Source organism: Barbus barbus (assembly GCF_936440315.1).
Source record: "Barbus barbus genome assembly, chromosome: 9".
Classification (NCBI taxonomy): domain Eukaryota; kingdom Metazoa; phylum Chordata; class Actinopteri; order Cypriniformes; family Cyprinidae; genus Barbus; species Barbus barbus.
The window spans coordinates 21,556,677-21,571,579 of record NC_136737.1 but is presented as its reverse complement, the minus strand read 5'-3'; the positions used below and the strand labels follow the sequence as shown (position 1 = coordinate 21,571,579).

The following is a 14,903-nucleotide window of genomic DNA, read 5'->3' as shown; positions in this document are numbered from 1 at the left end:
AGAGCGTGAGGAAGTGACGTACATTTGACATCATCTTTCTCCTGGTACTGTGATGCATTTTTCGATATTTTTACTTGTTTTGGAAAGTCGTGGAAATGCAACCGTGAGCAAAATAATAATAACAACAATAATAATATGTATATAGCAATAAATAAATAATGCCGAGAAACATCTAACCGGACCAGGTTTCTAGGGCGTGAGGAAGTGACGTACATTTTACATCATCTTTCTCCTGATACTGAGACCCCGGAAACGTGAAAACAGAAATACTTTCGGTTGCGTACAAAAGGCTATACATTATTGATTAACCATGATCGTCAGGTATGTTTATGATTTTTAATGACATTCCCAAACACGTCATACTCCCACATATCTGAACCTGCCGCGATCCGTAAAAAAAAAATACTTAATGTAGCCTGGTTTGCGAGCTCGTATTTGTGTCTGGCCTTGTTTGTTTTATGTTTTTCCCCCGTAAGTTAACTGTTTTATTGAAACTAATATTAAACAAAGCCTTTGGACATCATTAATAGACCTACATTAAACACAAATTAATTAACTAATTATTTACATGTGTATCTGTTGGAAAATTGCTAATTATTATTTTGATTTAGTTATTAGCAGTTAACATCTGCATGTTGTATCACTGTATTTTGTGTCCCGGTGCATGTTTGTTTGATAGTAATTCAATAAGTTCTCAAGGTTTTAGCAGCAGGTTAAGATCCCCGCTTCACAACATTTACTACTGAATTATAACATATTTAGAGACGAGTTTAACAGGTGCATAAGGATGATTCATCAACTAATATATTGTTAAGGGAAATATTTGCTCTTTTTTTTTTAATGCGTATTGACAAGTTAGTTGAACAAGGACTATTAAAAATCCCAGTTAATTACACTAATTATAGGAAATATACACTGCCTGAAAAAAGGTCACAATTTGGATTTTAAAAAAAGCAAATACTGAAGAGTCTAGGATTGAATATTTAGTAAAGTGATTAATATCTTTCTAGCATGTTATACGATTTATAACAAGTCTTTTAACTTGGGCTGTAAATACTTAATTACACAGTGTGGTGATTAATTAATCGAATTAATCACTTATTAATCACAAATCAAATTTGGCTGTGAAATTACCCACAAAAGATAATGTAAATCCAATATTTTGTTGTGTTATTCCCGTACCCAGAAGCGTGGTAAGGACATTGGTAAAACAATCCATGTGACATCAGTGCTTCAACAGTAATATAATGAAACTACGAGAATACTTTTTGTGCGCAAATAAAACAAAAACAACAACTTCATTCAACAATTCTTCTCCTCCAAGTCAGTGTCCTCTGCCATTATCGAGAGTACCATGACATATGCGTGTGCTTTCCTCTGCTCGTAAACAAGGCACAGTCAGAGACTATAGAATACCCAAGACGTGTCACTCGTATAGTTTTGAAAGGGGAAAAAGGCAACTCTCAATATGGACGCTCTGTCGATCAAAGCCCCGCCTTCTGAGCAAAAAAGCCAATCGCTAATCGGTAAAGTCAGCGCATCTGCCGTTAGATGTTACATGTGCACTGGTGTGTGTAGCCTGAGAAATAAGCATTTTTAACGCTATTTGAGCAAAATAAACAACATTTATGAAACAATTGTCAGATTTCATTGGTGATTTCAAATATGAAATTTAATCGTAAGCTTGGCGACCAGTTTTGGAGAATTTGATGTTTCTCCATTCAAAGAGATAGGAGCTGCACTTGCATGCCGAGAAGCGTTTCAAAGATGGCCGCAGAGTGACATGACTTGCTTTAAAGGGACTTTGGCGCAGTGCATGTGTTCAATATCAGCAGCAGTGATACTCTCGTGGTACTCTTGATAACAAAGAATCATTTTTTAACAAAGAATAATAACTTCTGTAACAAATGTAGCTATTGCTCATTGTTAATGCATTAACTAAGTTTAACTAATGAGACCTTATTGTAACGTGTTATCTGTTGTTCTTTATTATTCTTCTACAACCCTCTACATTGTGAGTAAATCACTTGCATATGCGACTAAATCTTCACTCTGGGCGACTAAATGATGTCTAATATTAGGCTAATAAATTCTCAGATTTTACTCACCAGTGTGTAAGTTTGAGGATATAAATTTAGTACAGATTTATTTTCACTCGCCGAACACTCTGACTGAGCGCTTCAGAGTTTCACTCTCCATCAAGCGATCTGTACTATTTTTATCAGTTCATCTTAATGGATGCGCAGAGCAACTGTATTTGACGTACAGTAAACGACTCGCTGTCGCACACGCAAAGAAAGAAAGAGCGAGAGACTCTTACATAACATGCAGAATTGATGTGCTACATATAAACGATATTCTTTGTTGTATTTTCCTGTCAAAAGTTCCTTTGGAATTCTATATGGAATAATATACATATATATAGTATATCAGTCTGGCGAGTAAACAAAATAAATTTACTAGCCAATGGCGATTCAATTGCTAAGGTGTCCGTAGAGGGTTGTTTTGGAGTTTAATCTGTTTGAAACATTTGTTTACTTTATAAATTGTGTATTGCTTTATTGTATTTAAATCTTCAGTTCTTATTGTCATAAAAGTTATTAAACCTGTTATTGACAACATTTTTTTGCAAATAAATTTCAATATGATAATACCATTTACCATGATACTGTAACGGGGCGAACAAGACGTGAGACGTGCGGATCCAAGTGCAAGCATTTATTTATATCATAGTAAATAAACAGGCAGGGTCAAACAAGGGCAAACAGGTATGGTACGGGCAAGACACTGAGCAATCCTAGGGCTTGCGAGAGTTGACGATCAGCGAACAATATCCAACAGGGCAAGGCAGAGAGATAATCCAGGTATACGAGCAGTAGTCCAAGAGAGGTGCAAACAGAGTCCAAACAGCAAGGCAAAGGGTAAATCCAGGAAACATGGGCAAGAATCAAAACACTAGAAAAACACACAAGGCAAGACTATGACAACAAAATGGGTTCCGTATCGCAGCTAAAACTAGGAGAGTTATAAATGCAGAACAATACTGGAACTAAACAGAAAAACACAGAATGGCTTGGTAAGGCAGCTAACACTAGGGGAGTGATAAACGCAGTACAATACTCGGCAGAGAGGAAGAGGAAGTTCAAGGCTTATAAAGGGTGTGTAATCAGTGCAATCAGCTGTGTGATCAGAGCAATGTGAGATTGGTGACAGCTGTGTGTCGTTAGTGCAATGGTTGATGGGAATTGTAGTCTGAGGTGAAGTGCCAGTAGTGTAGTGTAGTGCAAGAGTCCATGCAGAGAGCGAGTGACCTCTGGTGGTGAGCGAATGGAAGTTCATGGCCAGGATTCGTGACAGATACAAGCTTTAGCAATTATCGAAACTTTGATAACGTCACATGCCTACAGTGCAGACAGCTTCATAATTACAGCGGGAGTTGTTTTGAAAGTGCTTAAACTTGCGCTAGATTGAAGTTAGTGATAATATTATTTGATGTTCTTTACTGGCATTCTGTATATAATTTAGTTGCTGTAGATGGGTTTATGATATGCTAGTTAGTTGGACTCAAGGGCACTTTAGCACAAGACCTCGAGCACCATGCTCCACCATGCATCAAAAATGTCTTAATTTGTTCCGAAGATGAACAAGGCTTTTATGGGTTTGGAACGACATGAGGGAGAGTGATTAATGACAAAATTTTCATTTTGGGGTGAATGTCTCCTACATTTCACTGCTGGTTATACTCTGTATAATTGTGTATGTGACAAATAAAAATCTTGAGGAGTAACCCTTTAAGGGGCCTCACAAATGTGTGGTAGTCCATAAAGTATAGTATATATAGTATATATACTACATATAGTATAACATAAAGTTACTGCGAGAGCTATAGAGAGTAGACAACTCTGTAAGCTTTCGAATGGCTCTCGCAAGACTTTAATGTCATACAGCGATCAGTCTGCGTAGCGCCGCTTCAAGTCGAATCAAGGGACTTTAATCGAAACAATTTAAGAAATGTAAGATGATGACATATGTGGGGCGAGTGCAATAATTGCATTAAAAAACATTTTTCCATAACTAATTAATCAGATTAACACATTACATTGACAGCCCTATACTTTTAACCCTAACTAATGCAGTGTGTAACTTTTCATTTCTTAATGAACCATGTTAAACATGTACTCACAACGTTATCATTAACAGTAGGTGCGTTTACATGGAGCATTGTATTCTGATTATAGTCATTCAGAAGTCCAATCTGAATGAAATGCTTTATTGCACAAAGCTTCATGTGCTTGTCAACTCCTAATAAGAGCCAAAATATTAAGTCTGCATTTTAAAACAAAGAAAGGGAGAATGGTTATTAAGCAAAAACAGTGGGAAACTCTGTATATTCGTAGAGTGTATGCATATCAAAAGATCAAATCTGATTTGAAGCGTGTGACATATAAACACACATCAACTATTTATTTATAATTTATTTAGCGTCCATGTAAACACTATGTTTGGGTTCATCAGTCGGAATGCATTTCATTCCAATTAAAACAAAAAAGTGTCCATTGCCTTGTGGTTCAGTGTGCATGAGGAGTCATTTTCACACATGAATGTTTAACCCTATTGAAAGTCTTTGGGTTAACATAACTACAGCAGTGACAAGTCTGTGTTGGCTGAATATATTAAGGATAGTTAAAGATAACTTAAAACACTCTTTTAGATTTGTCCTTTTTAAGGATTTTTTTTTTAAATTATGATTTTAAATTAAATCTAAAAATATTTCAAAATATTTAATGCATTATTATTTAATTGTACTTGCTATACTACTTAAGCACAGTACTAAAACTTGATATAATAGTAATTTTATAATAAATCCCATCGTAATAAGAATTCAAAACTAGGGAGTGGAAATGGCAACTGAGCTAATGAGTGATCCTCTGCTGCCATCTACTGGATATGGTGGTAAATTTATGTAATTGTCATCTTAAAAGTCTTTGTTTTCCTCCAGGATTTTTGGCACGTTGTTTTATGTCATCTGAAACAGTGAAAAGTGAATCTTTAAAGTGGATTTTACAGCACAATTGTAGAGTTAAAATATAATAAAGGCTTTAATATAATGTATAAGTATTTAAAAAAAAAAAAAAAAATTGGGGGGGGAGTGGGTGTTGCATGTCTTTTATCACATTTTTCACCCATGATATGTTTGCATCCCTGCAATATGGACACAAGTACATCTGATATTGTGGTTTGAGAAATAGAAATGTATGCACTGCATCAGTTAGGCTTAAAATAATCGTTCCCAAACATAACATGCCAGAAATATATTAATCATTGCAATAATGATTCAGTCCTAAAAGTATTTGCTTACTTAAATCAGACGACGGCGACTTCATTTATTTATTTTTAGCCAGGATTTTAATTAAAAGTATCATCAGAATAGAAATGTAATACTATTGCGATTTTGTAAGCTCTTAAGAAAAATAAAGTCATGTTTTTTATCACATTTGACTATCGATTGATTCTCTGTTTAGTAAAGGAAACGAGTTATTGTGAGCCTAACAGGATGCTTATCGATTAATGTTAATAAGATTAAGAATATCTAAAAACTTTAGAAATTAAGTTAAGAATGATAATGTGAGTAATGTGTTTTTTTGTTTAGAAGTGAGACTGCTGATATGGGGAGAGTTAACACTATTTACATATTAAGAAGTTGTGTAATTATCATTAATTTGAAACAAGGTATTAAAAAGCAGAACCACCAAACTATCAGTATGGGTATCACAGATGTCATTCTGAATAATCAGTATCAGTGCCAAAATTAAGAATTAAAGAACTTGGTATTAAGACGCTAAACACCTCGTCTTGAACACAACAGTAGGAAATTTCATTTAAATTTAAAAGACTAACATGTTTTATGAAACTAAACCTCGTTCTTATTCTTAAGCGATATGGGTTAAGTTGTATCGTCAGCATTTCTAATAATGCTTTTAGTTTGTTCAGCTGGTAAACTGAAGCTTCCTCTAAAAACTACACCATCTGCCTCTCATGAGTGTTTGATCACAGTATTGAGTCAAAGTATTTCTAACCAGCATGCACCTCGTGGTGATGATGTGATCATCTCAGACGAGCTTATTGCTAGTGTGGTGATCTACTGGTTGAGCTGCAGGAAATTAATGGAAAATATTCCTGTTTCTACAGATTCTACTTCATCTGTGTGTTTGCAGTGCTGATAAACAAAGGTAAGTATCTGAATGACATATTTAATATCCATGTAAAACATTTACTGGATTGTAATATTTATAGATTGTTTTATTCTGCTTATTCCATTGAAAAGGTTTTAAACAAATCAATACCCGTTTTAGATTTTTTAGCAAAATGTGTCAAATATATTTTGTATTTAAAATAGTGCTGTCAAGCGATTAAGCGCAATTAATAGCATCCACAATAAAAGGTTTTATTCACATAATAAATGTATGTGTACTGTTTATTTATAAATACACACACATATAGTATATATTTTGAAAATATTTACGTTTATACATTTATATATTCATATTATTATATTGTATATTATATATAAATATATTTAATATGTAAACAACATTTTTCATAAATATATACATGTGTCTGTATATGTACATAAGTAAATACACAGTATACACACGTATTATGTAAACAAAAACTTTTATTTTGGATGTGATTAATCATTTGACAGCACTAATTTAAAATGTAACTAAAGTATGTTTTTGCCATGAATTTCCAAATAATCTGGCATGGCATTAAAACAAACATGTATGAATGTTATATTGTGTGTTTACAGTTTGTGTGATTTCAGTGTGTCTGCAGGTCACAGTAGAGGGTGTTATTGGTGGCTCTGTTGTTCTGCCGTGTGCTTCAACTAAACATGATCTTAAACTTCAAGACATTAATGTGCACTGGAGACACAATGGCAGCAAGAATGTGTTTGATATAATCGAGGGTAAAGATTCAGTAGAGCAACAGGACCCACGATACAAGACCAGAACTGAAACTCTCCCTGATGATTATCTGAAAGGAAACTTCTCCATCAAACTCAACAAACTTCAACACACTGATGCAGGAAAATACACCTGCTTCATCACACACTCATCTGAACATGAGACTGTGGAGCTGATCATCAACGGTGTGTAGTAATGGTTAATTGATATATTAATAAAAAAAAAAAGTTCACTAGTAATGGTCTGTTCAGTCTGAATGCTGCTAAAGACAGATCTGTTGCGTTTGTCACATTGCAGTAATCTTTCTTTCTTTTCTCTTTCTTTCTTTCATTCTTTCATTCTTTTTTTTCTTTGCAGAGACAATAACAGAAAATGGAACTAAATCACCTGATCAAGAAACCCCAAAACCAGAAACAGATTTGCTGTGGGTTTACATCACAGTACCTGTATTAATAATAATGCTTATAGCCGGTTTAATCATTGGCTTTAGAAAAAACATTCAAGCTGCTTTATTCTCTCCTGTCATGACTGAAGATAAAGCGACAGAAATAAATGTGTAAATGTTTCAAAAGTTATTTTACCTAAATTGTTACAGCTTTCATTGTTTCATTCTGGTGTCAGAGACTCTGTTTTGTGCTCTTTTATATTCTTGCTATTTGCACCACGTTGCTCTTATTGTAAAACCACATGAGGTCTTGAAACAGGAATTTTGTTTAAAATTGAAGAATGAAAGATTCTGTTAATGTGTGCCTTAACAATTCTGTTTCTGTTCCACAAGTTTTCTTTTCTTAGTTGTGTTTGCAAATATTTATTTATTTTATTTATCTGATTCATTAATTCTTAATCCATACAGTTTGCTGAAGATAAACAGAAACATGGTCCTCAAGCATTCCACTATATACTTCTACATGCTTATTGTACAAATTGTATTTCCCTGTTGTTTTAACGACCCCCCCATTCAAGTCATTTAAAAAAAGTGTTTAGCATGAGCCATTACAGGAACATACAATGAAGAACATTATGTAATACATAAACACAATAAAAATATGTAAACTTTTTTATGAAGAAATAAGACATTATTAAGCTAACATTTAAAAAAAATCTTGCATGCATTATGTTAAGATGTATATTTCTGACTGTAGTTTCCACTGTCTGACTCTATTATATTGTATGATGTCTGTCATTGGCTTCAATACTCAACACTGAGTATGAACTTGGGTAAAAAAAAAAAAAATGTGATCAATAAAGTGTATGTCCTAATTCAGCTCTGCATGTTTTATTTGATATTTATATAATAGATTATTTGCTCTTTCAAATTTGGGGTATAATGGAGTTGGTTCAATTATTGGTTTTATCTTTCTCTTTTCTTCCATGGCACACCATTGACTCTTGTCAGCCTTGTTTGTCTGCTTTGTGTTATGTTGACATTCAAACTATCGGACATTGAGTAGTGCTTATTTACGTTTCATGGAAAAATAAGACGCATTTTGTACATCTGAAGCTTAATACAATATTATACATTTGAGATTAATTAAATCAAACAACAGTTATACCATTCGGCACAAGAGAGGTAATCTATACTGTAACTGTGATTTGTTTAGTTGGTCTTGAGAATAGACTTTAAGAACCTCTGGAAAACTGTGGTAGACTATTGTTCCTGAGATATATATATATATATATATATATATATATATCTTTAAAATTTTAAAATTAAATTCTTGATTTTATACATTATCACATATAGTTGAATGTTACTCAATCTTATTTTGATGAAATGGGAACAAAGATCGTAAACTGAAAATGTCAGCAAAGATAATAATGGGTGAATTTAATCAGTAACTTACGTAAGTATGAGAGTGAAGCTTCCTTTCATCAGCTGCACTGGAAAAACTGTATTCTGGAGTCTGATTCTCAAGTGAAAGGTTTCTCTGAATGACGTCTCATATTCCTGCTGTCAGTGAGTCTTTAAAATGATGCCATGTCATGACTTGAGTTTATCGTCACTGTAAGAGCAGGACAAGAATGCAGAGATTCCAGTCCCATCCAGAGAGAGAGAGAGAGAGAGAGAGAGAGAGAGAGAGAGAGAGTGAAACAAGTTAGTTAAAACAACAGGGAAATACAATCTGTCTTTTCCATGAATTTGCCATTCTAATTATATTCACAGTACCAACAGATGCAGCTGATAGAACAGAATTACAACACTTACTCTCTTCTGAAAATATTAAATAGTTTTAATGTTTTCATCCTGATGGACTGTTCAAATCTCTGACAGTCTGATGGGAGGAAAGACTTTAATTTAGGGATTTTAAGACCGTTCACAAAAATCAGACAAGCATGTTATTTTTGACCGGCAGCTTGCAATGCTTTTATAATAATATAAATATTTTGAAGTTCTTTATCAATAATTGCACACTGTTCATTGAAATTAATCAAACACTGTAAATTTGTCAAAAGCTATTTATTGTGAATTGTCTCACATTCCTGCTGTCGTTCTGTCTTTAATAGCCTACACTGTCATGTCGTGACTTCAGTTCTGTGAGAGAACACATGAATGCAGATCTTCCAGTTACACCCACATTTGTGACGTTCAGAGAACCTGAAAGAGAAAAAATAATAGAGAAAAAAAAACATTATTTTCAAAGTTTGCGGGATTGATTGATCACTTGTGTGCTTATATGTGCTGTGTGTATTTTAATTCAGTTAAATCTTTTGGGACATTGAAATGTGTTAACACCTATTCTTTGTTATTGTTGTACTAATATGTGTCTTTAGTTTTATTACTTTTAATTTCACTTGATTTTGTCTTATCTGAGCAAAATAGTTTGTTCTGCTTAGTCTGGTTCTTACATGTAGATGAAATCCGTTTGCTGTGATGTTTTACATGTATTAGTATTTCACTAAACAGAACATAAAAATGTTGTATTATATTGTTATAATTATATAATTATATTATATTGTTGTTATTATTTACAACTATTATTATTATTACACCAGGTCACCTTCCATACCATACAGAACCAAAACCAATGTAGCCTTCCATGTTCTTTAAAGTGCTATTGTCCTCTGCTGCCCTCCAGAGGCTGTGAAGGTAAAAGGTGTACTTATTTTCCCATTGTAAAATATGTTGGATAGCTAGTTACGCACACCGTATTACACAATGGTAAATCTAATTCAGAAACGGCTCTAATAGGTTCAGTTAGTTCATTATGTGAAAGATTTATTTCAAACCAGTTCCTCCTGTCCACACAGCATGTTTTCTGTCCCAATTGCTGTTACGAATCCTGGCCATGCACTTCCGTTCACCCACCACCAGAGTTCACCCGCTCACCACATGACTTTTTCACTCACAACACATTGGACTCAATTTCCCATAATCCTTTTCACTGACGACATGCACAGCTGTTCACTATTTCGCCCACACCTGATCACCATTTCTCAATCAGTATCGCACTATTTAACCTGGGACTTCCTCTTGCTCTCGGCCAAGTATTGTTAGTGTTTATCACTCACCTAGCGATAGCAACTTTACAGAGCCATTGTCTTAGTCATAGTCTTGCCTTGTTTTCCTGCCGTGTTTGACCCTGCTCGTGTTTCCTGGATTTACCCTTCGCCTCTGCCGTTTGGACTCTGTTCGCTCCCCGTTTGGATTATTGCTCTCGTCTCTGGATTATCTCTCTGCCTTGCCCCTTTGGATACTGTTCGCTGATCGTCGACCCACGCTTGCTCCACGGACTGCTTTGTCTTGCTCTTGCCATAACTGTTTGCCACTATCTGACCCTGCCTGTTTACTGATCATGTTTTATAATAAAGCTTTGCATATGGATCCGCACGTCTCACGTCTCGTCAGCCCCGTAACAGAATACTCGGCCACACAAGGATCCAGCGGCTTTTCAAGAGGACATTGGCCAGGTATGGACTCTGCATGACTGTTATTAACCCTCGAGCAGGGCTCGCAACCGCTCGAGGATTATATTCAGGAGTACTTAGACCTCGCCTACTTTTTCTGATCTGCTGGACTACGCACTCATAGACTTTTTTTGTGAGGGCATTAATCAGCCGCTCCGGTCACAGTTAATCCGCGAGGGTCCCCATTCATCTCTCAGTCAATTTATGGACTATGCTTTGCTGTGTGTGGGCTCTTCTTTTACTGTGGGTGTCGCGGAGGAACGCGACACCGCACTCACTCGCAAAATGGCGGCAGCAACAGCAACCCCTTCATGTCATCGCCGTCAAGCCAGAGTCTGCTCCCGTCAAGCCAGAGTCTGCTCCCGTCCGTCAAGCCAGAGTCTGCTCCCGTCAAGCCAGAGTCTGCTCCCGTCAAGCCAGAGTCTGCTCCCGTCAAGCCAGAGTCTGCTCCCGTCACGCCAGAGTCTGCTCCCGTCACGCCAGAGTCTGCTCCCGTCACACCAGAGTCTGCTCCCGTCACGCCTGTCCAGCCAGAGTCTCTTCACGCCTCAGCGCCTCAGCCAGAGTCTCTTCACGCCTCAGCGCCTCAGCCAGAGTCTCTTCACGCCTCAGCGCCTCAGCCAGAGTCTCTTCACGCCTCAGCTCCTCAGCCAGAGTCTCTTCACGCCTCAGCTCCTCAGCCAGAGTCTCTTCACGCCTCCGCCGAACTGCCAGAGGCTGTTACCACAGATTCAAGGTCAGTCCTTCGAGTTCTGATATCCAGTGTGATGGACCCACCACTGATGTCGGTGCGAGTAGCTGGCATTCCCAGGGCCTCAACCCTGGCTGTTACAGAGACTGTTCCCCTGACCTCAGTGCTTCCCGTTATGGTGGTCGCCATTTTGAGTGTGTGGGCTGCACACTGTGCTCCTGAGGCCTCTCCTGTCCACGAGTCTGCTCCTGAGGCCTCTTCTGTTCACGAGTCTGCTCCAGTGCCTCCAGAGGTGGCGGCTTCGGCTGCAGAACCTCCCGAAGTGGTGGTACCTACACCCCAATCCCCAGAATCCAGTTCTCAAACTACGGCCCGATGTGCCGATCCCGAATCTCGAGAATCCAGTTCTCCAGTCACGGCCTGGAGTGCCGTTCCTGATTCTCAAGTATCCGCGCTGCAAGAGCGCCCTCAAGTGTCCGCGCTGCAAGAGCGTCCCCAAGTGCCCGCTCCTCCCGAGCGCTCCATAGAGCCCGCTCCTCCTGAGCGCCCCACAGAGGCCACTCCAGAACTTCCGGTAGCTCAAGTCATGGCTAAAGTGGCCGTCTGTGAACTCACGCCCGTCCTGTCACGGCTAAAGAGGCCGTCTGTAACTCCTTGCCCTGCCCTGTCACGGCTAAAGAGGCCGTCTGCGAATCCTTGCCCTGCCCTGTCACGGCTAAAGAGGCCGTCTGCGAATCCTTGCCCTGCCCTGTCACGGCTATGGAGGCCGTCTGCGAATCCTTGTCCTGCCCAGTCACGGCTAAAGAGGCCGTCTGTGAGCTCTCGCCCTGTCCTGTCACGGCTAAAGAGGCCGTCTGTGTACTCTCGCCATCCCCTCTGTGATCATGAATGCTCTCCCTGTATTGTCTGTCTCTGCTCTCCCTGTGTTGTCTGTCTCTGTTTCCCCCAGATCTCAGACTCTGCCATGGTTTCCTGCCCAGTCTGCTTCCTGGCTAGGGTTTTCTGCTCAGGTCTGGTGGTCGTCTGCCCCGCCGTGGTGGTCTTCTGCTCGGGTCTGGTGGTCGTCTGCTCCGCCATGGGGGTCTTCTGCCCGGGTCTGGTGGTCGTCTGCCCCGCCGTGGTGGTCTTCTGCTCGGGTCTGGTGGTCGTCTGCTCCGCCATGGGGGTCTTCTGCCCAGGTCTGGTGGTCGTCTGGAAGCCACTCCTTGGGGGGGGGGTTATGTTACGAATCCTGGCCATGCACTTCCGTTCACCCACCACCAGAGTTCACCCGCTCACCACATGACTTTTTCACTCACAACACATTGGACTCAATTTCCCATTATCCTTTTCACTGACGACATGCACAGCTGTTCACTATTTCGCCCACACCTGATCACCATTTCTCAATCAGTATCGCACTATTTAACCTGGGACTTCCTCTTGCTCTCGGCCAAGTATTGTTAGCGTTTATCACTCACCTAGCGATAGCAACTTTACAGAGCCATTGTCTTAGTCATAGTCTTGCCTTGTTTTCCTGCCGTGTTTGACCCTGCTCGTGTTTCCTGGATTTACCCTTCGCCTCTGCCGTTTGGACTCTGTTCGCTCCCCGTTTGGACTATTGCTCTCGTCTCTGGATTATCTCTCTGCCTTGCCCCTTTGGATACTGTTCGCTGATCGTCGACCCACGCTTGCTCCACGGACTGCTTTGTCTTGCCCTTGCCATACTTGTTTGCCACTATCTGACCCTGCCTGTTTACTGACCATGTTTTATAATAAAGCTTTGCATATGGATCCGCACGTCTCACGTCTCGTCAGCCCCGTAACAATTGCAGTCTGCACAAGCAGTTTTCCCTCTGCTATAGACAGAATGATGTTCCTGTGGTGGCCCAGATCTGCATTACAGACAAGAGCCACATATTGGCCATAACTGGCTCAGCCAATGAATAATCCAACTTATGATTGACAGTTGATGATCAAGCTGATTGCTGTAGGAATATAGGTCTCATAGAACATTAGTAAAATAAACACATCAAATATTTACATGGGTGTTATATGTCATAAAATGGTCTATAGAAATAGTTAAAGTCGATCAAAAAAAGAATAGAGTAATCTGCTTTTTTTCATATTAATCATGTTTGTTTGTTTTTCATTTCAATTTATTAAAATAATGAGATCATAATCATTTATATGTTGGTGCAATTTGTTTGTGTTTATTGGGGAGTGGGGCAAATGGGGACTAGTTGCTAGTATTGATTATTGAGGTGGTTTTACCAAATATTTTTAATGATCAAATAGTATATTTTAAAACAGTAAACGCACACACACAGGTATTCCTATATTGTGGGGCCATAGATGTAATGGCTTTACTGTGCTGTTCCCTTTACCCATACCCCAAAACCTAAAACTCACACAAAACTTTCTGCTATTTTAGATTTTCAGAAAACTTAATTCTTTATGACCTTTAAGCTGTTTTCCTCGTTGGGACCTAAAAAATGTCCCCACAAGTTCAAAATTGACTGGTATTACTATAATTGTTGGGACATTTGGACCCCATAACATAGGAAAACCGGGTACACACATACACACAAACTAAACATGCTCAGCTTGTTAAATAAAGTAATGTTGGTGGTGCTTTAGGTCTAGGTGTTGGGCATTAGGTGTTGAAAAAAGTTTGTAAAGTGTGGTCAGCAAACTTGACTTCCTCTTACTGATGTGGCAGAAGTTTTTTTCTGTCTTTGCTTCAGAGTTGCAGCAGACTTCAGCTTCAGTGTTGTGTGGAAGGAACAACGTTTATTTGTGGGGGAGTCGTGGCCTAATGGTTAGAGAGTCGGACTTGTAATCCGAAGGTTGCAGGTTCGAGTCTCCGGCCGGCAGGAATTGTAGGTGGGGGGAGTGAATGTCCAGCGCTCTCTCCACCCTCAATACCACGACTGAGGTGCCCTTGAGCAAGGGCTCAACAGGGGGCTCAACAGAACCCCCAACTGCTCCCCGGGCGCTGCAGCATAAAATGGCTGCCCACTGCTCCGGGTGTATGTTCACGGTGTGTGTGTGTTCACTGCTGTGTGTGTGCACGTTGGATGGGTTAAATGCAGAGCACGAATTCCGAGTATGGGTCACCGTACTTGGCTGAATGTCACTTCACTTCACTTCACTTATTTACAGCAACAACATGAAGATCATCCAGCTTCAGCTCTGTGAGTTTATTACATGCTATGAATATATTTACACATACTTTGTAAACTTACAAAAACAAGTAAAAACTGTTATGATTCAAAGTGGTTTTAAAGAGTAATCTTTTAAAGTAATCTTTTCATAATTATGATGCCTATGATGATAAACTGATCTTCACTGGTGTT

At 38.8% G+C, this 14,903-nt stretch overlaps 1 protein-coding gene across 1 annotated transcript; it reads left to right on the top strand.

Annotated features, from left to right (window-relative positions):
* Positions 1-241: 241 nt before the first annotated feature.
* On the top strand, positions 242-7,161 carry LOC306874578 (V-set domain-containing T-cell activation inhibitor 1-like; the record flags this gene model as incomplete). The annotated part of the gene is made up of 3 exons (XM_079424727.1): positions 242-321; positions 6,190-6,230; positions 6,827-7,161. The coding sequence occupies exons 1-3, from the start codon at positions 311-313 to the stop codon at positions 7,159-7,161; spliced, it is 387 nt and encodes a 128-aa protein (XP_079280853.1). The 5' UTR covers positions 242-310.
* Positions 7,162-14,903: the final 7,742 nt, after the last annotated feature.